This window comes from Protopterus annectens, chromosome 1.part1, assembly GCF_019279795.1.
Source record: "Protopterus annectens isolate FY-2018-M chromosome 1.part1, PAN1.0, whole genome shotgun sequence".
Lineage (NCBI taxonomy): Eukaryota > Metazoa > Chordata > Ceratodontiformes > Protopteridae > Protopterus > Protopterus annectens.
This window is the reverse complement of record NC_056726.1, coordinates 18,847,211-18,869,735: the sequence shown is the minus strand read 5'-3', so window position 1 is coordinate 18,869,735 and position 22,525 is coordinate 18,847,211. Positions and strand designations below refer to the sequence as shown.

At 40.1% G+C, this 22,525-nt stretch overlaps 1 protein-coding gene across 1 annotated transcript in view; it reads left to right on the top strand.

The window, feature by feature from the left end:
• MTMR12 (myotubularin related protein 12) overlaps positions 1-22,525 on the top strand; it is a 1,177,010-nt gene that overhangs the window by 599,652 nt on the left and 554,833 nt on the right. Inside the window, exon 5 of the mRNA XM_044073440.1 lies at positions 11,777-11,913. Within this exon, the coding sequence (XP_043929375.1) occupies positions 11,777-11,913 (137 nt within the window). The remainder of the gene's footprint in view (positions 1-11,776; positions 11,914-22,525) is intronic.

Sequence of the window (22,525 nt, the reverse complement as noted above, 5' to 3'; positions counted from 1 at the left end):
GATATTGTTGGGTGTATATGACGGAGATAGACTGATGTGTACATGGGAGTCATGTATAAAGTATGCAACAGTATTATGTTAAAGGGACACACTTGTGTGTGAAAACCTACTCTGGGATATTCTTCATTATACTGAACAGTTGAGAAGTTTGTATAGCACAGCTAACATCATGTCTTGGTTTAGATACCTGAGAATAATACATAAATAACTATTTCCACACAAACAATACACACCATTCATGCTGTTTTTAAAAAAGGAACTCCAACAACCATGGGTCTACCAGCAGTACAGCACACAGACGTCATCTGTATCACCATTGCCAAAACGTAAACCAGAACACCTTGAAGAACAGTGCAGTGTAAAATTGTTAAACAGTGCAGGATTGTTTGGATAAGAAAAGTGAATGTGAATGCATGTACATTGTTTTTATTGTGTCACAGTTGAACCCCCCCACACACACAAAATAAGAGTATGCTTCAATATTTCTAGCACTGTTAACCTAATATGATGTCATGCTGGGAGGTGACGTTTCACAAAAGTAAGTTTTAGGATGCCAAGAAAGCCTCTGTTGTGACAGTTTCAGCTAGGTAATAAATTCCACCAAAGACAACACACATAACTGTTACTATAATGCTATTGTAGCATATACAGAACAAAAGCAGAATACTTAAACTGAAGCAAATCACTTTAAAATTCATATTAGCAGTTTAATGTGGAATATAAATGCATGCCAGCATAATCCTGCTTCCTTGCCAATAACCCTTACTGCCACCCATGTACCATTATTGTCTTTTTTTCCTCTTCTGTCATTATTGGAGCCTCTCTATTAATCAGTATTTTTGCCCACCTTTTTCCTGTCCGTGATACTTTGCTGAATATCCACCCTGAAATCCTTTCTTTGTCCAATTCACATGCTCATTTTTATCCAGATGTGTTTCTTACAGCGTTGTGGTTTACACCTTGCACATCTTAATATAATTCAGTGCTCTTTGATTTTTGTCTATACCTTTAAGGCCATTTGCATTCCATGATAATATGGACAATAGAAGATATTATTATAGAAAGCTATTGCTCTCATCTATTTTACATGACAGATCTTTTGAATATGCCCTTCCGTATCACTGTTGCAGCCCAATGTCTGGCTGGTATACTAAAGCCTTATGATTTTATAAAAGTCGTATGTCACGTGTATGCTCCCCGTTCAAGGCTTAAGGGATAGAGGTGATGTACTGATGTAAATACTCCAGAACATTTTGCCAGCAGTCAGAATGCCATAATATTCTATTTGAATGCTGCCTCTTCTTTGCTGGTTACTGAGTTGTGTTTCAGAGAAGTGCCCCATTGGGGGTTTCTTCTTATGTTTTCTTCCTTTTTCAGTTTTGTGGGTTTACACGTCATCCAGAAAGGGGAAAATGTCAAGTGTTGGAGGCAGATTCCCCATAAGGATCATCACAAGCAGAGTCTCTTCTGTTTGGTTCTTCTCATGATCATACACAGTGATGTTCTTCATCCCACATTGCTGCAGTCCTAACACTTGGGTAGTCCGCTGTCCCTCGGTCGGCCCGAATATCAGAGTATAAGGCTGACGTCGGTCAAGGCGCATTTGACTGACATCAGAACGTCAGGGTACAAATGCGCATGACCGACGTCATATCCTCAGTCTTTTTTGCCGCATGGTCCGATGCAGAAGCAGTGTTGCAAGTGCCGTTCGGCGTTCTGAAATTTTTCGAATTCGGAGTTTCAGACCGAAGTCAGAGTTGGTTAAGTACCCGTTAGGGAATATTTTGTTTTTCTTGCCTCAGTGGTTTACGGATGTCAGAAAAAGTGAATAACTGTATTTCTTGTGGGAAACAGATACCGCATAGGGATTACCATAATTTGTGTATACCTTGTTTGGGACCTGAGCACGACGTTGTTGGGTGTCGCTTTTGTGCTAGGTTCAATAAACGCACTATAAAGCGTAGGTTGGATTGTGCCAGGTTAGTCTTTGGGAAGCGGTGCAATTACAATATGCCGTCGGATGCTCCGACGCCGGCTTCTTCTAAGAAGCGCAAGGACAAGGCAGTTAATCCTAGGTTAGGGGAGTCGTCCGAACCGGACGCCGGTTCTTTAGAGGCGTCAGTGGAACCGGTGGTTCCGACGGAGGCCTCTATGGAGTCCCAGGGAGAGACTGTGTTTTTACAGGATGTGGCCTCCCAGGAGGCAGGTCAGGCTGTAGGGGCTTCTCAGGTAACTGTACTCCCCTCCCTTCCTAAGGTGTCTAGGCCCTCTCTTTCTGCTTCCAAGGCTTCTCCTAGAGGCAGGTCTAGTTTTGCTTCTGTGGGTGTCACTCCTAGTTCTTCAGGTTCTGTGCCCAAAAAGCACATGCTTAAAATGGCAGAAGATTTAATTACTTTAATTAGAGGCTCTATGCCCCTCCTGATAAGAGGCCTAGGATGGAACCTGTGTTGGGGATTATGAGCAGGCTTGGATGTGTCTGAGTCTTGGCTGAAGACTTGCAGGAGTATTCTCATTATTCTGATTCTGATGTGGATGATTCTACTCCTTCTGCTTCTCCTCCTGAGGATTTTTCTTTTCAGAGACCCTTCACTCCATGAGAGAGCATTTTAAATGGGAAGGTCAGGATTTCTCTGATTCCAGGAAAAGGCTTAGGGAATTTTTGTTTTTACCCCAGCATAGGCCTTTAGCTATACCTCCTGTTCTGAATGTAGTGGAAGATGTGTTTGCAGAGGCTTCGCTTAATCCTGATTCTTTGCCTCCTGCTCCTGTTAAACCAGATAGGTATTACAGGGTGCCTGAAGCTCATAAGTATCTTTTTAAGAGTCCTAGGGCAGACCCAGAAACTGTTAGCCAGGGGCCTAAGGGTGTAAAGGCTTCTGTTGTCAAGAATCCGGTTCCTGCAGATAAGGAGGCCAGGGCCTTGGATAGATGGGGAAAGAAAGTTTATACTTCTTCCACTCTTGCCATGAGAGCTTTGAATTGCCAGTTTCACATGTTGAAATATCAAAATTATCTCCATTCACAGTTGAAATCTAAGGTGGATGCTCTGGCGGAAGGTATTGATTGTAAAGAGTTACAAGATTTAGTGCATGTTTCTGAACAGGTGGGTAAGCATTCTTTGCAATGTGGTTTTGATGCTGTACAGGCCTCGTCTAGAGTGGCTGCTACTGGGTCAGTTCTTCGCAGGCATGCCTGGCTGAGGGATCAAAATTTATCTGACCATGTTAAAACTTGGATTTTGGATGCCCCTTTGCAATCTGATGTCTTGTTTGGTTCTCCTGTTGAGGCAGTTTTGAAGAAAATGGAAGACAAGGCTAAGTCTATGCAGACTGTTAAAGATTTTTTGCAGGTTCAGCCTCCAAAGTTTAGTAGAAATTGGCCTACTAAAGGGTGGACGTATCCTTCTTATGATTCCCAGTCTAGGGGTAGCTCTAGACGTGGCAGGGGCAGAGGTCAGGGCTCTTTCAGGCCTAGGACAGGGAGTTCTCCTGCACAGTCTTCGGGTGAGGGCAGGGGTCAGTCCTTTCGTAAACAGACCCAATGACTTATCTTTTCAGCTGCCAGAACCTTCTCGACTGGCAGCACCTTTGGGAGGAAGGTTGGCACTTTTCAAAGAAAATTGGAGTTTGATTACCCAAGACAGATGGGTACTGGATATCATACATCACGGTTACAGGTTTTATTTCCATACCTTGCCTCCTTTCAAAGGCATGCCAGACATTCCTCCTCAACAAAGAATAGAGGCTCACAAGCAAATTTCTCTGTTACTCCAAATAGGGGCCATTCAGCCGGTTCCTATGCCAGAAAGGGGCCTAGGATTTTATTCTCGCCTGTTCCTTGTGCCAAAAAAGGGAAAAACTTGGAGACCGATTTTGGATTTATCTATCCTCAACACTTATCTGGACATTCCCAAGTTCAAAACGTTGACGTTACAACAGCTTTTACCTCTACTGGTCAAGGATCACTGGATGGTAACTTTGGATCTCAAGGAGGCTTACCTTCATGTTCCTATCAGGCTAAGTTGCAGGAAGTATCTGCGTTTTCGGACTGGGACTTCTCACTATCAGTTCTCTGCATTGCCCTTTGGCTTATCTACTGCGCCCAGAGTATTTACAAAAGTTCTGGCTCCAGTGATAGCTTTCTTCAGGCTGAAAGGAATACAAATCTATCCTTATTTGGACGATTGCCTGATACTGGCTCAAGGAAGGGAAGAGCTTCTTCGTCATTTGGAGTATGTGATAGCAGTGCTAAGATGCCTGGGGTATTCTGTGAGCGAAATAAAGTCCAGTCTAGTACCCTCTCAAGACATGTGCTTTCTGGGAGTAAGACTGAATACAGCATCCCAGTTGGCCTTTCTAACCCCGGACAAACAAAAGAATCTTTCCCTTTACTTCCATCATCTATCTCTTCAGTCCGGGCTGACTGCAAGGACAGTCCTTCAAGCCTTAGGGTTCATGGCATCTTGTATTCTGGTGCTTCCCAATGCCAAACTGCATATGAGGAAGTTGCAATGGTATCTCAAAAATGTATGGACACAGCACTGCCAGCATCTGGACACTGTCATTCAAATAATACCTTGCATTCAAAAGGAATTTTTGTGGTGGGCTCAGGAATGTCACCTAAACAAGGGACTCTCTGTGACCCGGCCAGAGGCGAGTCAAATTTTAACAACAGATGCCTCAGACAAAGCTTGGGAGCTCATCTAAATGGAAAGTGGATACAAGACAAGTGGCCTGTCAGACTACAGCATCTACATATCAATTTGAAGGAGATGTTAGCAGTCCAGTTTGCATTAATAGCTTTCCAGGATTTACTTCTTCCAGGGCAGGTGTTGATTCTAACAGACAACACAACTGTCATGTGGTACATCAACAAGCAAGGGGGAACACATTCTTATCCTCTATGCAGGCAAGCAATGATTTTGTGGGAGACTGCTCTCAGTTTACAACTCAGTCTTCAGGCAAGGTTTCTGCCGGGAGCACAGAACTCCTTAGCAGATGTGTTAAGCAGACAAATCATGGATCCCCACGAGTGGAAACTGGATCTTCATGTATTTCAGAAATTGACAGTGTCCTGGGGAACTCCAGACATAGATCTGTTCGCTTCTCCACTAAACCACCAGCTGCCAAAGTTTTGCACAAAGGGGTTTCATCCCACAGCTTGGAAAGTGGATGCTCTTTCTTTCAGTTGGAAAAATCTTCATGTGTATGCCTTTCCACCTCTGCCTCTCCTCCCAAAGGTACTTCTGAAGGTCAGACAGGACAAGCCAAGGATGATTTTGATAGCTCCAGATTGGCCTCGACAGCACTGGTACCCATTACTGAGAAGTCTGGTACAGAAGCCTCCATGGCCTTTGCCTTTGATTCCTCATCTGTTGTCCCAGGAGGACAGTCATTTGCTCAATGTCAAGCTTCACTCTCTTCACCTAACAGCATGGCATATTCTGTTTTAAACCATAAAGGGTCTCAACTTCCACAACAAGTTTTGAATGTGATTTTGGAAGCTAGCCGGCCTAGTACAAGGAAAGTGTACGCAGATAAATGGAAGAGATTTTTATTTTGGAGTGCAGCTAAGGATTTGGATGTTTCTGAGCCTGATTTAAGTGTGGCTCTTCAATATCTTACTGAGTTATTGGACAAAGGTTTGTCCTTCTCTTCTATTAAGATTCATGCTGCAGCAATTTCAGCTCACTACGACTGTGACCCACCATTGTTTTCTCATCCTTTGTTCAAGCAATTTCTTAGAGGGCAAAGAATATAAGACCCCACGTAGAGCTCCTACTCCTGCTTGGGATCTCAATTTTGTGTTGGAGAAACTCACTCTACAACCTTTTGAGCCTGCAGCTACTGCTGAGTTGAAATATTTGTCATGGAAGACTGCTTTTTGTTGGCCATTACCTCTGCAAGAAGGGTTTCTGAATTGCAGGCCCTTATGGCAGTTGAGCCTTTCTTAATTTTCCATAAGGATAGGGTATCTTTACGTACTAATCCTTCCTTTATGCCTAAAGTGGTTTCTAGTGTGGCTTTAAACCAAACTATTCATTTGCCTACTTTTATGCAAATCCACAAACTAAAGGGGAAAAGATTTTGCACACTTTAGATGTACACAGGCAGTTGCGATATTATTTGGACAGAACTAAAGGGTTCAGACAATCGCAGCAGTTATTAGTTTCTTTTGCTTTGTGCTCTCAGGGCAAGCCCGTGTCAAAACAAACTATTTCTAAGTGGATTGGATTTTGCATTGCCTTCTGTTATTCCCATCATGGCAAAGAGATTCCAGCTGGGATTAGGCCTCATTCCACTAGGGCTACTGCCACTTCAACAGCTTTTTTGAGGGGTGGCTACTAAGGATATTTTGGAGGCAGCCACTTGGAGTTCAGTGCATACCTTCTCTAGGCATTACCACCTTCCTCTGTACTCTAAATCCAGGGCTGGTTTTGCCACTGCTGTGTTGCAGGGCATTTTGGCAGCCTCTGCTTCATTATAGTTTAGCCATCCTCCCTTACCTCAGCTTTGGGATTCTACCCAAGTGTTAGGACTGCAGCAATGTGGGATGAAGAACATAGTACAGTTTTGTACCTACCATAAATGTAGATGTTCGAGGATCCACATTGCTGCAGTCCAATTTACCCTCCCTCCTTCCCCTCTGTACTTTGAGGTGGTTGTGTGGCCTGGGTTATCCCTCTGAGGTATAGTGTATATATTGTATATTTTGTAGATTTTTTTGGTATTAGGCTGGTTGGTTGTTTAGTTGTTGTCTATGGGGGTTGACCTTTCTTTTTAGAGTCTTCTGACATCTGGGGCAAGAAAAGACTGAGGATATGACGTCGGTCATGCGCATTTGTACCCTGACGTTCTGATGTCAGTCAAATGCGCCTTGACCGACGTCAGCCTTATACTCTGATATTCGGGCCGACCGAGGGACAGCGGACTACCCAAGTGTTAGGACTGCAGCAATGTGGATCCTCGAACATCTACATTTATGGTAGGTACAAAACTGTACTTTCTGTCTCCCAAGCATTTGTCCCTAAGACCCTACATAGTCATCTCTTCTCCTTGTCCATTTACTTCGAGAACCAGTGTCTTAAATTGTTGGCGCAGGGTGCTGTGATGGAATCTTTCTGTCCAGAAAATCTGATGCCTGCCAAGAAAAACAAAAAAGTCTGGTCTGATTCAGCTACTGTCTCATGTACCCCAGACACCTCTCTTGTGGCTGGTGAAAGCACAGAAAATTGCTTGGTTCTTACTCTGATTTCTGTGCTGTGATCATATCAGAGGCTGGCATGGCTCCAACTTCTCGCACATTCTTGGAGGCTCTGCAGATGTCTGTTCTGCATGTTGAGGGGGAACGGCTGTTGATCATTTCAGAGGGTTGGAGGGGGATTCCATAGATATTTGTTTGGGAGAAGATTCCTACTATGTTAGTTGAATGTAGGCAAGGGTCTGAACCTCCTAGGGTGTTTAGGGCAGACGTCCCTCAGAAGAAAAAACAAGCATATTTCCCCTGTTCCTAAAGATCCCCAGCATGAATGTCAGTATTTTACCCAGGGATTATTTAATGCATTGATGGCCTTGAAGCCTCCTCACAGAGTTTCTGTACCTGCTCCCCCGTGGTTCCTCTACCCCACTCAGGAGGCCCAGAGAGTAGGAATCTTTTGAAGAGGAATTTGATTCTGGAGAAGAGTCGTTGGCATATTCATCCCTTCTACCTTGGATTATGGCTCTGAGGAGGACTTTATTTTCCGACTCTCCCTTTAAAGAACTTTCTTTTGGGAACTCTGTGTCTCGTATGCTGGAATTTTTAATTGGGACTGTTTTCGGGTATCTGAGATTCAAGAAATGTATTATAAGCTCCTCCAGATTGAGTCCTCTAAGTCCTTTGCTGTCCTTCCTGTCTTGGCTGCCCTTTTGGATACCTTTTCAGCAGCTTCTGTGGTCTGGGATTCTCAACCTCCGGCCCTAAGAAGCCTGATAGATTTCATAAGATGCCCGATGAGTGTAAATTTCTCTACAAATACCCTTGTTCTGACTATTCTGTGATGTCTATCTCTTCTGACAAACACTCTAAGCTTTTGCCTTCTACTAAACTTCTTCCTCCAAAGAAGGACAGTAGAGCTATGGAACAGCTGGTAAGAAGTTGTATACTGCCGCCATCTTGGTCTTTCAGGCTAATCAGGCTAACTACCAAACCCATATGTCCAGGGATGTTTTAGCCCTTCTTTCTCAGGTTTCCCAGGCTATCTCAGACCTTCCTGATTCTGAAGAGAAGGCCTTGTCCCTCTCTTTACTGGGATCTAGTTCTCAAGTAGCTCGCCACTCTTTTAAATGTAGTTATGATGCAGCTGATGCCACCTCTAGAGCTCCTGCTTTTGGTTCTGTTTGAGACGTTACTCTTGGCTGCTTCTCCAGCCTTTACTTGATGGTATGAAGGCTAAACTGCAGGATGCTCCTCTTGATATTAAGATCCTGTGTGTTTTTTTAGATACTGAGGTTTTTAAGTCTCTGCAGGATAAGGGGAAGGCCTTACAGGAATTGAAACATGTATTTGTTTCTTCTCTTCCTAAGTTCCAGAGGAATTATCCATCTAAATCTGCTTTTGTTCGCAGACAGGGTTCTATGTGGGGTACCTCCAGCTAAGTCTACTCAGACTCCCACCTTTCAGAAGCCCCCTTTTCAAGACGAGCCAGGTTCTATTCGACTATTTGCTTCCCTCTTTCCTGAGCCAGGTTCACTTATCTCTTCTTTCCCTGTCCCTTACCAATTGGTTAAGGATCACTCAAGACAATTGGGTTTTGCCCATCATCCGACAGGGATACCTTATGGTGTGGAAATCCCTTCTTCCGTTTCTGGGCATCCCTCAACTTCATTAGGAACAGCTTCCTTTCTTTCCAGAACTACTTCAGGCCCTTCTTGCTCAAAGCACCATTCCCAGAAGGGGAAGGGTTTACTCCAGACCATTTCTAGTTCCCAGGAAGGAAGGCATGTGGAGACCCATTTTTGACCTCTCTCAGTTCAATACCTTTCTGAAGATCCCTTCCTTTCAGATGTTGTCCATTCAGACCCTGTTTTCTCCTCTTCTTCCCTAGGCTTTCCTGGTCTTCCTGGATCTCAAGGATGCTTATCTTCACATCTCAAGTCATTCCCTTTTAAGGAAGTTTTTTTGTTTCTCCGTTTCTTCCTTGCATTTTCAGTACTCTGCTTTGCCCTTTGGCCATTCTACTGCCCCAAGGGTTTTCACCAAATGCCTCACTCCTTTGATTGCTTTTTGCAGGATGGGGGGTGGTTCAGATCTTTCCTTATCTGGATGACCACCTCATTTAGGCTTCCTCCCCTAGATCTTGCTTCAGCACCTCCGCAAAACAGTTTGTCTTTTGCAGAGCCTGGGGTTTACAATAAACTTCCAAAAATCAGTCCTGGTTCCTTCTCAGGATCATGTGTTTCTCTGTTGCAGGCTCCATACCCATCCCTATTCTGGCTTCCCTGCCTCCTTCCGAGGCTCTTTCTCTGCTATTTCTGCTCATCTGCCATTAATTCCTTCTTTGGCCTCTAGGTTCGAGGTCAAGCAATTTCTTAGTCATCCTTCATATCAGGTCTCTCAGGAAGCCTATTCCACCTTCCCTGGACCTTAATTCTATTCTTGAAAAATTGACTCTGGTTCCTTTTGAACCAGCAGCTTCAGCTTCCTTACAACATTGTACATAGAAGACTATTTTTCTTTTGGCCCTTTCTTTAGCTAAGAGAACGTCTGAACTCCAGGTTGTTATGGCTGTTCTTTTTTTAGTTTTTCATAGGGATAGGATGTCTCTTCCTATTAGTCCTTCTTTTATGCCAAAAGTGGTTAGTGATTTGTCTCTTAATGAGCCTATTAATTTCCCCTCCTTTTTCCCTTCTCTGCAGTCTGCTAGTGAGAAAGTTCTTCACACCTTGGATTTGAATAGACAGTTCAGATATTATTGGGATAATATTAAGCCCATTTGCAAGTCTGAGCAGCTTTTTATTTCCTTGCATCCCAGATCTCAAGGTTTGGCTGTTTCTAAGCGAACCATATCTTCTTAGATCTCTAAGGCCATTTTATTTTTGTTAATCCTTTCATGGAAAAACCCTTTCTGCCTCAAACCTCATTCTACTAGGACCATGGCTTCCTCTGGTGCTTTTTTTTTAGAGGATTGGATACCAGTTCTATCTCTAAGGCTGCTACCTGGACTTCTGTCCATACCTTTACTAAGCATTACAAAGAGGATACAGTTTCCAGAGCAAGAGCTGGCTTTACCAGAGCCATCTTGCATGGGTTCCTTGAGGGCTCTTCTGGGCCTTCCTTCTCCCAGGTTTCCTATTGGTCTTTTGTACTTTTCCTTTATTAAAAAAAGATACTGCAACAGTGATATGGAAGGACATAGATAGTACAGTAGTGTATAATCTTCCCGTAACAATAGCTGTCGTCCTCTTCACTGTTGCAGTATTTGCTCCTCCTCCTCTGCTCCTTTTTCTCCTTCTGGATGCACATGTTCCTCCTACTTCCTAGGACTGTTGTTCCTCCTGGAGCTATTCACTTCTGAGCTATTCACTTCTGAGGTATGTATGTCCATATGTCGCCTTTATGCCCTACGCCTCGAGTGGGGAGCATACGCGTGATGTATGACATCTATAAAATCCTAAGGCTTTGGTATACTGGCCAGGTATTGGACTGCCGTTGGCAAGGAATCCCTTTAGTAAAGAATATTGCAGCAGTGAAGAGGACATCTGTTGTCATACGATTTTACACAAATGTACTTTTATATTTCCAACTTTTAGCTTACATGCACACTAATGTTTGACAGGCTGATCTGTAATTTAGTTGCCTCATCTCATCTCCATTTGAATGTCACATTTTTCAAGACTTTTTGCTGCAGTAAAAGCATGCAAACAAAACAATAAATAAAAAGCTCAGAAGCTTCATCCCCTTTTAAGTTGGAACAAACATACAAAAGTGCATACATTTGCAACAAAAGTTTACCCGTCTTGATAAGAGCAGTTGCCCCTAAGTGATGGCTTTAACTATTCCAAAGTTAAGATTACCTATGCTAAAGTGCAAATGACAGCATGTGTTCCCACTTATACGAACTGTTCTTTGTTCTTTTTTATATCTGTTTCCTCTACTCATTAGAACTTTTGGACCTTTATAGGTGTTTAGTTTCTGTTCAGAGTATAACAGTATATTTAGAGAGAGCTGGATATCATGCCTTTTGCTGTTTGATGCTGACCTTTCATTTCCTTCCACTGAGTTGCATGTTTGAAATTTTCTATCATTTAAACACCTCAGCTTTTAACTTCTCTCCCTTACACCCAAACCACATCACCATCAGTTGCCCTTAGCAGAATGCACCATTCATTTCCCACACCAGTCTCAGAATCTTCAGAGGTGAATAATGTAGCATTGTGTATACTGTTGAATTTCTCGAAGGGTGCTGGTGTTTTTAACAGTTGGGCATGAGCACTCATTCTGGTATTTTTTTTCTTTGTTTTCTGAGGTTTCTCCAGAGAACCACTGTCAGTGATGGATAACATACTGCTTCATCACTAAATAAATGTTTTTTTTCTCTTGAAAGTTACTTAAGCATTTCATTTTTATGACTTGGGTGAAGATTGCAGTTATGTAGGATTGACCTGTATCTATAATACCTCTGTACTAGAAAGCAGATGTTTTGTACATCAGATTAGGAGCATGAAACAGCTTTTGTGCTGGACCACTGCCATGAACCACACATCTGCTAACATTTTGTTTCACATTTTGACCGTAGTGTTTGATGAAAAGAAGAAAACACCATTGTTTGGCCCTTTGAAGAACAAGTGCCCAAAAAAACTGATTATCTGCTGTAAAGACTTGAGGGTTTTTCATTTCGGTTTGAAGTATACAAAAGAAGAAGAAGCCAAGATGGTAAGTAAAGAAAGCTATACTGGAATGAAAATGTGTATTTGATTAAGATGGACTATGTAGTCAGTGTAAGGTCTCAACATGGATTTCTTATTTGGAGAAGTTAGTATCATTTTTTTGCAAGATAATATGCCTTTGAAAAATACTAAAAAGTCCTTCAATCTAAAGTATGCTGAATATCCCCACAGTCCTCTGTATATGTAATCTCTGTGGTTATGATAACATGTAGGTGTTTGAACTGATAATGTATACTGAGTCAATATGTACTTGTCTGGAACTAATTTAGGGGCACTTTATGTAGGAAATGGCATTGTCGTCATTGAGCTGATGGAATCAGAAGGCGTGAATAGAATTCATCAGTAGTCCGCTTTCCTTCATACATTGTATCTTTATATATTGTATTATTTGGACTAACATTCTGAACATATTCCAGAATTAGTTTAATAAAACAAAACAGTTTTGTGTATTCAGCTAACTTGGAATTAAATAATCCACGCAGCAGACAGAAGCACCTTTTGTCAGATGCAGACAGAAAAAAATAGACTTGTAGTTAAGTTTAGCTTCATGGTGCAGAGGAGTAAAACCATGGCTGAGGTGTCAGTGACTTGGTTTGCATTGGAGGCCTGGGAGCTAGGAGAGGTAGGAATAATCATTCAGTCCAGCTTATCAATCATGAGGAGGGGGTGCTGATGAGGTGATCACCTCAGGGCAGTCATGGAAGTCTGCTCCCAGGTAATCTGAAGAGTCTAGGCTGCACGTCATACAATATGCAACATGGTCATACCTCTCAACCTGGAAACTTCAAAAATCTGGACAAAGGCCCATGAAAAATAGGTACACATCAGTACGCTGATTAACATAAAATGTGCATACATAATTATGTAACCCCACCTACTACAATGGAATTGTGGGATACAAACTTTCAAAACACAAACTGAAGAACAGACAACCACAATATGACCCCACCTAGACCCTGTAGTAAATGGTAACCATTTTTTTTTAAATGTGTAGCAAGGATGTTCACTGGGAAAGGAGAAGATGATGAACCTTAGGATTTTGTTTTTTGTGACTTGCAGTATGTGGGTTTTATGGTGAAAGCAGGTCATTTATTGGTAGGCAACATTCTAATGTTAGCAAAAGAATGTTACAGTTTGCTAGGACCTTCAAAAGTCATTCTCCATGGCCTACTGATCAGTGGCGTATCAGTGGCGTATCTAGAGTTTGTGCCACCCAGGGCTGTCTTTGAGTTTGCCACCATTCCCTTCTCACAAAATCATGGTCGAATGGGGCCCCCCATACATAGCCCCTGCAACCATTCCAATGTCCCATTACTTGGCTATTTCACTTCATTTATCATAAACACTGTAATGTGCATACTGCTTTACTTCTACAATGATTTTTTGGATATTGTTTAAAACTTTTATTTTACATTTTTTAGCACAAACACTAAGACATCTGCTAAACAAAGTAATATAGTCTCACAATGAAAATAGGCTTAGCATTAAAACTTCTCTGCTCTTGAAACTCACATTTATTGAAACAGCATTGAAATCCATATTCAAAGAAAATGCATCTGGCCAGTGGCAGATAAAGGTTACCTTGGAGCTCTTTTCAAATCTTAGGCCCCTTGCACATGAAACATATATGTGTTTTTTGATACACCTTCCTGATTGTATTAAATTATATTCCTTGTATAATACAGAACACTTGTTAGAGCGAGTTTCAAATTTATTGTTTTGATCATTTTTTCAGTAAGCAATTAAACAAAATGCATGAACCAATAATAACAAAACTGCCCATTTCAGAACATTTCCATCGTAAAAGTCTACTCAAACTTCTACAGTCCACCAGTATCAATAAATGTGCACAATCTCTGCAGAAGTAAAAGTCGTCTAAATAATTCCACATTAAAGAGATTTGTAACTAATGAAGAGGTTGCTGCTAGCAAACAACTTTGTATTTCATTGTTTCATCTACAAGTAAAGTGCCTGTTGCCCTTGAGGAATACATTTCCTATGTTGCATTAAAAAAATGATAAGCTAGTAATATTGCAATAGGGAATGGATGGCAAACTGATAACAGGTTTATAGTTACTAGGTATCTCCACCAAAAAGGATATTCTCAGGACTGCAGCATCCTCCCCCTTTAACAGTACAACAGTACAGTGTCAGCAATCCAACTACATACTGTGGGAGTAGAACCAACAACCTTCTGCATCAAAAGTAAGCATTTTACCTGTTATGCTGCAAATAACAAACACAGACTCTGCATAATCAGCACTAAACTTCTCTCCCCCTGAAAAATTATGCAGCACAAGAAATATTCAGTTCATCACTGATTTTCCAGAAAACCACACACACATGCACACAGTAATGGAGCGCAGTTTCAATAACAAAAGCTAAACACTTGCAAAGCAATGCAGCACACTCAAATGCAGACTGCCATTTCAATAAGAAAAGATGAAGCTAATTAAGAACTAAACACTTGCAAAGCAATAGAGCCACACTCAAATGCAGACTGCCATTTCAATAAGAAAAGCTAATTAAAAACTAAGTAATAAGAAAAGCAGTGGAGCACACACATAATTGGCACACTTAAATCCAAATGCAGACTGCCATTTGCAGACTGCTGTGCAGTTTCATTAAGAAAAGCAAATAGCAAATGGCAAATGAAGAACTAAGTGCTCATACATAAGACGACTGAGAACTAAACATTTGCAAATGCAGACTGCCGTGCCATTTCAATAAAAGCAGTGGCGCACACACTTAATCACAGACTTAAATGCAAATGCAGTCTACCATTTCAATAAGAAAAAAACTAAATACTTGCAAATACAGACTGCCATGCTGTTTCAATAAGAAAAGCATATAGCAAATTAAGAACCAAGTGCTCTCACATAAGACTGCCTAGAACTAAACACTTGCAAATGCAGACTGCCATGCGGTTTCAGTAAAAGCACTCAGCACACACTTAATTGCAAATGCAAAGTGCCGTTTCAATAAGAAAAAACGAAACACTTGCAAACGCAGACTGCCATGCTTTTTCAATAAGAAAAGCAAATAGCAATTTAAGAATCAAGTACTCGCACATAAGACTGCCGAGAACTAAACACTTGCAAATGCAGACTGCCATGCGGTTTCAATAAGAAAAGTAAATAAAGAACTAAGTGATCGCACATAAGACTGCTGAGAACTAGACACTTGCAAATGCAAACTGTCGTGGTGTAACAGTTTCAATAAAAGCAATGGAGCACACACTTAAATGCAAATGCAGACTGCCATTTCAATAAGAAAAGAACTAAACACTTGGAAATGCAGACTGCCATGCCATTTCATTAAGAAAAGAAAATAGCAAATGAAGTAAGTACTCTACTTGTACATAAAACTGCCATTTCAATAAGAAAAACAAACAGCCAATTAAGATTAATGAAGAACTAAGTACTCGTACATAATCACATAATTAAGTACAGACCTTATTACCTGGAGGGATATTATGCATAGCACACTACCTGAAGCGGTCCGACTCTGCAAGTTAAATTATGGCTCTGCATTCTGACAGGCTGTCTGCCTGCCTCGTGAAGCTGATGTCAACACACATGTCCTGCACGTGATGACGTCAGGAACAAATTTGTTGTCCAAAAAAAAAAAAGCCTGGGAAATTCGGAAATTAAAGGGGCCACTCGGGAATTCGTGGCACTTCAATATTTTTCCTTTTAAAACTGGAATTTATCGAGGAATTCGGTACAGTTGAGCGGTATGAACATGATCACCTTTGGAAGCATATGTGTGGTTGTGTAATCCTTAGTCACAACCGGTGGGGGTCGAATCAGCTGATTCCTCTTTTTAGATTAGAAGGTATTTATGTCGGATTTCTGTTTACAGATGCTGTTTACCAGACTGATCAGTACAAACCAGCATGCAGGGCACTTAATGTTTGGCTTTATTCAACAGACTGTGGTATTATTAGGTCATGTGGCAAACAGTGGGGATCCAGTCCTGTTTCAGAACTTAGATTCAGTAAAGGCCTGTGGCAGATTGTGACTAGATTATTTGGCTGAAGTTCCTTTGACCTATGACGTCCCTCTTCACTAAGTGGAAATGTTGATGGCATTGTGCGAGTGTGCATTAGCACAGGTAAAAGTGGGCCATGTCCAGTTAGGGTGCAAGATGAAGCAGGGGATGTCCCCTTTGCCCTTCTTGCTTGCATTTTCTGGTAGAGTCTCTAATTCTGAGACTCTGAGAAATTAGAGAGTTGGAGGGGGGATATTGTTGACTTATTTTGCTAATGATTTGTTGATTTTTTTTGTGGAGTCCTTAAACTGCTTGCTTCCACATTTCTGAATCATATTGAAATAGTCTGAGGGTATTATAGAGTGTAAAGTTAATAAGGAAAACAAAAACGTGGTTGTGGTAAATTATATTTTCTCCTCAGAAATAAGTTATCTATTCTGTATAGAAGCAAGCTGCATGAAATACCATTGTGTCTGAGATGTGATGACAAATAAGGACGTTTGTATGGATTACTGTTTTGCATTGTTGCAAGACCCCTGGGCAGTGGTGGAAAATGAAACTTTGGGGCAAAGAATCCTTACAGTGCATATGTCATGGTTCAAACTGATCCAGAGTAATATGTTTTAAAGTCTTGGAAATCTTAACCCTGGAGGTTCTTTAAGGGTAAAAGGTATAGGTGTTCCAGATATGGATGACTACATACTGACAGCTAAATTAGAAGTCTGAGCTGTCTGGCAGAACAGATACATGCTGATGCCTTTTGAGGAGGTAGAATTGACTGAGAACCCTGTGTTTTGTTTGGATTATGCCCACGGTCTGAGTTATTGAAGATCAGTACATGGTTAATGGTACTAAATATGCAGTAGTAATCCAAAAAGCATCAAAGAAATGGGCCCACTCATGTGTATCAGAAGCATAATCTCTGTTATTTTATTATCAGATAAACTGTTGCATAACCTTTACATGAGAATCTGGGAGCTGTGGCTTCATTGGAGACGACTTGAGCTGCAACTGGGTTTCCTGAATGTTGGCCTCTGAGGGATTTCAGCTTTTCATAAGTTGAAGAGGAATTTTAGCATCATGTGGAATATCTACAGTCATGGCATTTGATCTCTGTGGAGAAAAGGGGGCTGCTTCTATAATAATATCATGGTGACACTGTTAGAAGACTATGCCACAGGAAATGCATGTGGAAGGGACTGTTGCCAGCTTGGCCGCAGGGATTTCTTGCATTGTGGCTTACAGACCCAAGGCATTCTGGAAGATGTGTGAAAAGAAATTTGATTGGGTACTGGTTGGAAATGCTAGAGAATTCTCTTGGAAGCCTTCATAGATAGGTTGATTAATATGCAGCTGTCCTTATTTGTTGAAGCTGTTGCATGGCTAATTCTTGACCCCTCTCCTAATAGGCAATGTTTTATTTTCCCATAAGATACCCCTCCCAACATGATGTAGTTTGTATGGTATGGTGTGCAAAGTCTTAGTAATTGGGAACATCGGATTTGGTCCTGTGGCACCCACTAAGAGTACTGGCTGGAAACTTGGGGGTGGGAGATATTTATGGGATCTCTGGGGACCAGTGGCACAAGCCAATAGGGGATTAGTTGATTGTAAGATATATCTTACCCCTGAACATGCCCAGAGGGAGGTGACGCATGTAATTTTGATTTACCAAAAATGCTTTACATGTACCTTATTTGGATAGCTTTTGGACTTCTGACTAGAGATTCCCTTCCCTGTTAGGGATTGATATCAGAATGTAGGCAAAGAGAAAAAAAAACAGGGAATCCTAACTGAAAGACCAGAACTGGTATGGTTTTACTAGAACCTACAACAGAAGCTGCTGTTAAAAAAGGAACAAGTAGCAGAGCATATAAAATATTGCATGATGACTATAACAATCAATCAGAGGAGGTTAGAAAGGATTGAGAAGAGAGATTGGATAAGCAATTCACAAAGAAACAATGGGAGGATATATGTATGTCTCCCAAGTATACAACAAATTTTGAAGATTTAGGATCTTTACTTGGAAGTGTTTACATAGGTATTTTTATACCCCAAGTAGACTCCAGATTATTTTTACTCAGGTTGATACCAAGTGTTAGAGGTGTGATGGGAAGAAAGAGGTAATTGGGAACATATTTTTTCAGTCCTGGCCATGCATAAGAGAACAAATTCAATTGCCAACTCAAAAGGAATAAGTCAGGTAATACAGTTAGAATACAACAAGGGAACATGAGTAAGTGTGGAAGGTGCAATTATTGCAGGTACATTCAGGAAGGATATTCTGTTATAATAAAAGGAAGAACTTACAGCATAAAAGGGAAATACAGTTGCAACTCAAAAAGGCTGGTGTATATAGCTCTATGTCAACAGTGTCAGGCCTATTATGTAGGGAGAACAACACGTATGCTTAAAGAAAGAATATATGAGCATACATATGCAATAAGAAAGGAAAATACTAACAATGCACTAGCTAGACATGTGCAAGAATGTATGGGACATGAATTTAAATTTTCAGTATTGCAACAAGTAAAAATGCCTGAAAGAGAGGGCCCTTGGGAGCTTCTGTTGGATAAAACAGAACTGAGTTGGCAATTGAATTTGTTCTCTTATGCATGACCAGGACTGAATGATATATGTAATATTAGCACTATATTAAAATTAAAGGCATTAAATAGATGATAAAATGGTTCATCTTAATATAAAATGGTAAATAAAATAATTTAATTTATTTTATAGTTAACATCCAATGAGCTTGTTCAGGTGAAAATATGTTTTCTATGAATAATGTCGTAATAATAATAATATATATGTGGTGTGTATTTAAATTTATGTATTTAAAAACATATATACATTTTATTAGAATTTTATGAAGTGTAATTTATGGATTTCGTGACATCATTAACTTTTGACAACTTTTTCTAGTATTTAAGTAATGATTAATGTGTTGAGTAATTATCTGATGAAGTTTGCTATTTAGTAAATGAAAAGCGGTTAACAGTACAAGTTGTAACAGTCTTTATTCCTAGAACTGCCTTTTGTGAGTTTTTCACGGGTTTGTGCAGTTATGTTTTACTTTCCATAAAGTTTGTCAAGATTCATAAAGTTTGATTGATATAATTTTGCTGTTTGCTTACTAGGACCGTGCCGTCAGTCCCTGAAGTGTAATCTAGCATTGCATCTACATGTTGATAGTCACTCAGTTGTGTTGACAGAATAGGAAGTCAGTGGTAGGACTTCCATCCATTAGATTTATTGAGCTGCCAAGAATCTTTCGATATCAAGACTTCTGTAAAGGACCAGCTTGTTGGTGTGTCCTTAGCCAGATTAAAGTTTCTATGTAGTCTTCAGGTAGAGGGGTAGAATGCTTATTGTTTGTTGTGGTTAGCACCTCATCTCATTATGCTCTTTTTTTTAGCTCTAGTAACGACAGCCAACAATTTGTCAGTCTGCCATTTTTAAATATTGGATATATGTCAGTATGCTGTTAGTGGTGCAAGAACTTATGGGCAGCTGTTTTAATTCCTCAGCCTCGCTTGACATGTCAAATGCACCTCATTGATCTAAACACATACTCCTATGAACATTGTTTTGGGTAATATCTGCCCAAAAAGAGTAAAAGGCAGCTCCCAAAATATCAGCATGACATTTCCTTCACTGCCTTAATGTTTGATCATGTTTAGTTGCTGGCTTGGGAGCTTCAGTTCTGCAGTTCTCCCTGATCTGAAAAGTGCCAAGCATGCTTAACGTAAGAATGAGAGCAGTAGGCATGTGCATTTTTGTGGGATTTAGTCACATCTAGCTTATGCTGATTTGGCTGAATCTCACCTCTGCCATTCAATATTCCTATTTTACAGTTGCTTTTGTTTATTTTTTTGTAAAGACTTTGAGAGAGGTTGCTTTAGTTTCACTTTATTAATTTGTTTGAACTTGGGGTCATAAGTAAATAGCATTAGGCGGTTTTAAGCCTAGCCAGTTTCCCTTTTTGTGCCTGAATTAACCAGTCCCATTGGATGATAGATTGGCCTTACCCATGAATAGTTGATGCCCCTAGTGAGAATAACTGGGATCATACCATAGATAATTTGAGAGGACTCCGTGCATAGGGTAAAGAATTTAGGAGCTGCCTCTATCCATTAGTAGTACGGGATCTGTTCTGGGGTATATTTTCTATAACCCATCCATAGATCCAAGTTGTGCTTGAATATAGACAGGGCTAGGTTTTGTTTTATGTAGATGGGAGGTCTGTTCCAGAGTAGTGATTTCCTCTGCTAGATATACCTGTCCCTCCAAATCATTCTTTTAATTTTGCAGAAGAGGTTTAGATCCCTGGTGCAAGTATTTCTGATGACATTTCACTTGCTGATATGCAGTAGTTCCATTAGTTTTGTGATAGAAGATGCCTTGCATGCCAGACACAGGCCACCTCTTTGCAGCCTGTAAGATACCTGTTATGGTGATAGGGTTTTGAGTCCGTCAATGTAGGGCATGTTGTTTAGGCCTTGTATCCTTTAAGTAAGGTATCCCTGTGGGTATTCCATTTGTTGCATGTGTCTGGACGGATGCATGCCAAAGGGGCATTATATTCAATGACAGGCTTAATGTGGGATGAGTAAAGAGGGACAGTGACATCTCTAGATCTAATCACAATCTCTTTGTTTATAAGATGCACAATATAGAAGGACTTTCTTGTGACAGTAGACATGTTAATTGAAATGTAGATCACTGGCCACATAAGTTCCCAAATCCCTAACACCTGAGTCAACTTTCAGGGATATATTGTCAATGTGATAGTTTCCCAGGGAGGATGACTTCACAAAGGATGTGTGAATGCATTTTTTGTCATTGATTTTCAGTCCATGATTCTAGCAACAGTTATTTGTTTAGGACAAACCTTCCTACATAATAGCCAAGTCATCTGGGATTTCAGTAACTGCTCTTAGACTGCAGGCATCTGCAAACTTAGTCAGCCAAAGCTCTTTGATATATATATATATATATATATATATATATATATCATTTTTTTTTTTTTTTTTTTTTTTTTTTTTACTTCAGAGAAGTAGATACCTTGTAAAAGATCCTAGCATTGAACCCTGGAGACTCCACTGGTGACTGGTCTCTTCATTGAGGTATTCCCCTTTTTTGATGATCTGCATCTTGTCTGTGATCCAGTGGATAATGTAGGGATTTATTTCCAGTTTATTTACCTTTTCTACTCTGCCCAAGTGGAGGATTGATTCAAAAGCCTTGGCCAGGTTAAGGTATGCAGTGCATACTGTTTTACCTTTTTCCATTGCTTTGCTGATTTTTTCAAGGAAGTCAACCAGGTTGAGTAAGGATGCCCTGCCCTTGAATGGTCCAGTGTCTGGAGTTCCCTATGTCCTTATTGATTAGTCATCTGATAGTTCTTTCCATGGTTTTGCATACGAGTCTGGTTAGACTTTAACATTTATTAAGAATTTTTTTTTAATTATCCAGAAAGTAAAAAAGATAAATGCATCGATAGATATGTACAAATCGAACAATAGCAAAAAAACATACAAGGTTGTAAACAGAGGAGAGATATGTTTGTACATGCTGCAAAGTAGTATGAACATTAGTATGACCAAAAAAATTAAACAGACATTCACAACAACCAATTCCCCACTTCCAAAATAGCTATCTTCCAAAATTCTTTACAACAACACTTAAACTAAGGGTAAGCTTCTCAGAGCTTAGATTCATTCCGGTATTTGAAAGTGTGTACACATTGATAGGCTTAATAGCTTTCATCTTTGTGTAATATGAATAAAAAATTAAGTATATTGTTGAGTCCAAGAATAAGTTAGAATACTTTATTTAGGATTTTTAAAATATGAAGTGTACATCTGACAGTTTTTTGTCGAGGTTATTTCTCGAAAAGTAATCCATTTATTTTCTCTCAATCTTTTCTATTTCGTCTGTTGTAGCATTGGTATAATTTTGACATTTTTTAAATGTTTAGGTGCAGGAGCAGTAAATTCAGACCAGTGCATAGTTTTACTGCCCAATTATTTTTATGAAAAAAAAAACACACTAATAGCATACTATAAAACAAATAAAAAGAAAAAGCGCTACTCAGGAATCACAAACCAGAATTTATTACATCCAAAAACACATCAGTTTAAGTGCTTTTGTTCACTTTGGTAAGGAACTTCAAACTGAAGAAGTTCCTTACCAAAGTGAACAAAAGCACTTAAACTGATGTGTTTTTAGATGTAATAAATTCTGGTTCGTGATTCCTGAATAGCGTTTTTGTTTTTTATCAATTATTTTTATGAGATATATAACTTTGAGAGAGGAGACAGGATTATTATGTCTGAATTGTATTAATGAGCCTTAGTAGAAGGGATATGCAGTACAGTTAATTTCCACTCAGTTTAATGGTAAGGATGATGGACTTAATTCTGGTCATAAGTGTTTGCCACAAGACTTGTGTACATGACCAAAATGTATGCCTTATATCTGCATTAACCTCACAACATATCACACATTTAAAGGATTTATTATATAAACGTAATGCTTTGTTAGCTGTCATTAAGTATGCATTATTTTATAATCATAAATTGAGTAAAACACAGTTT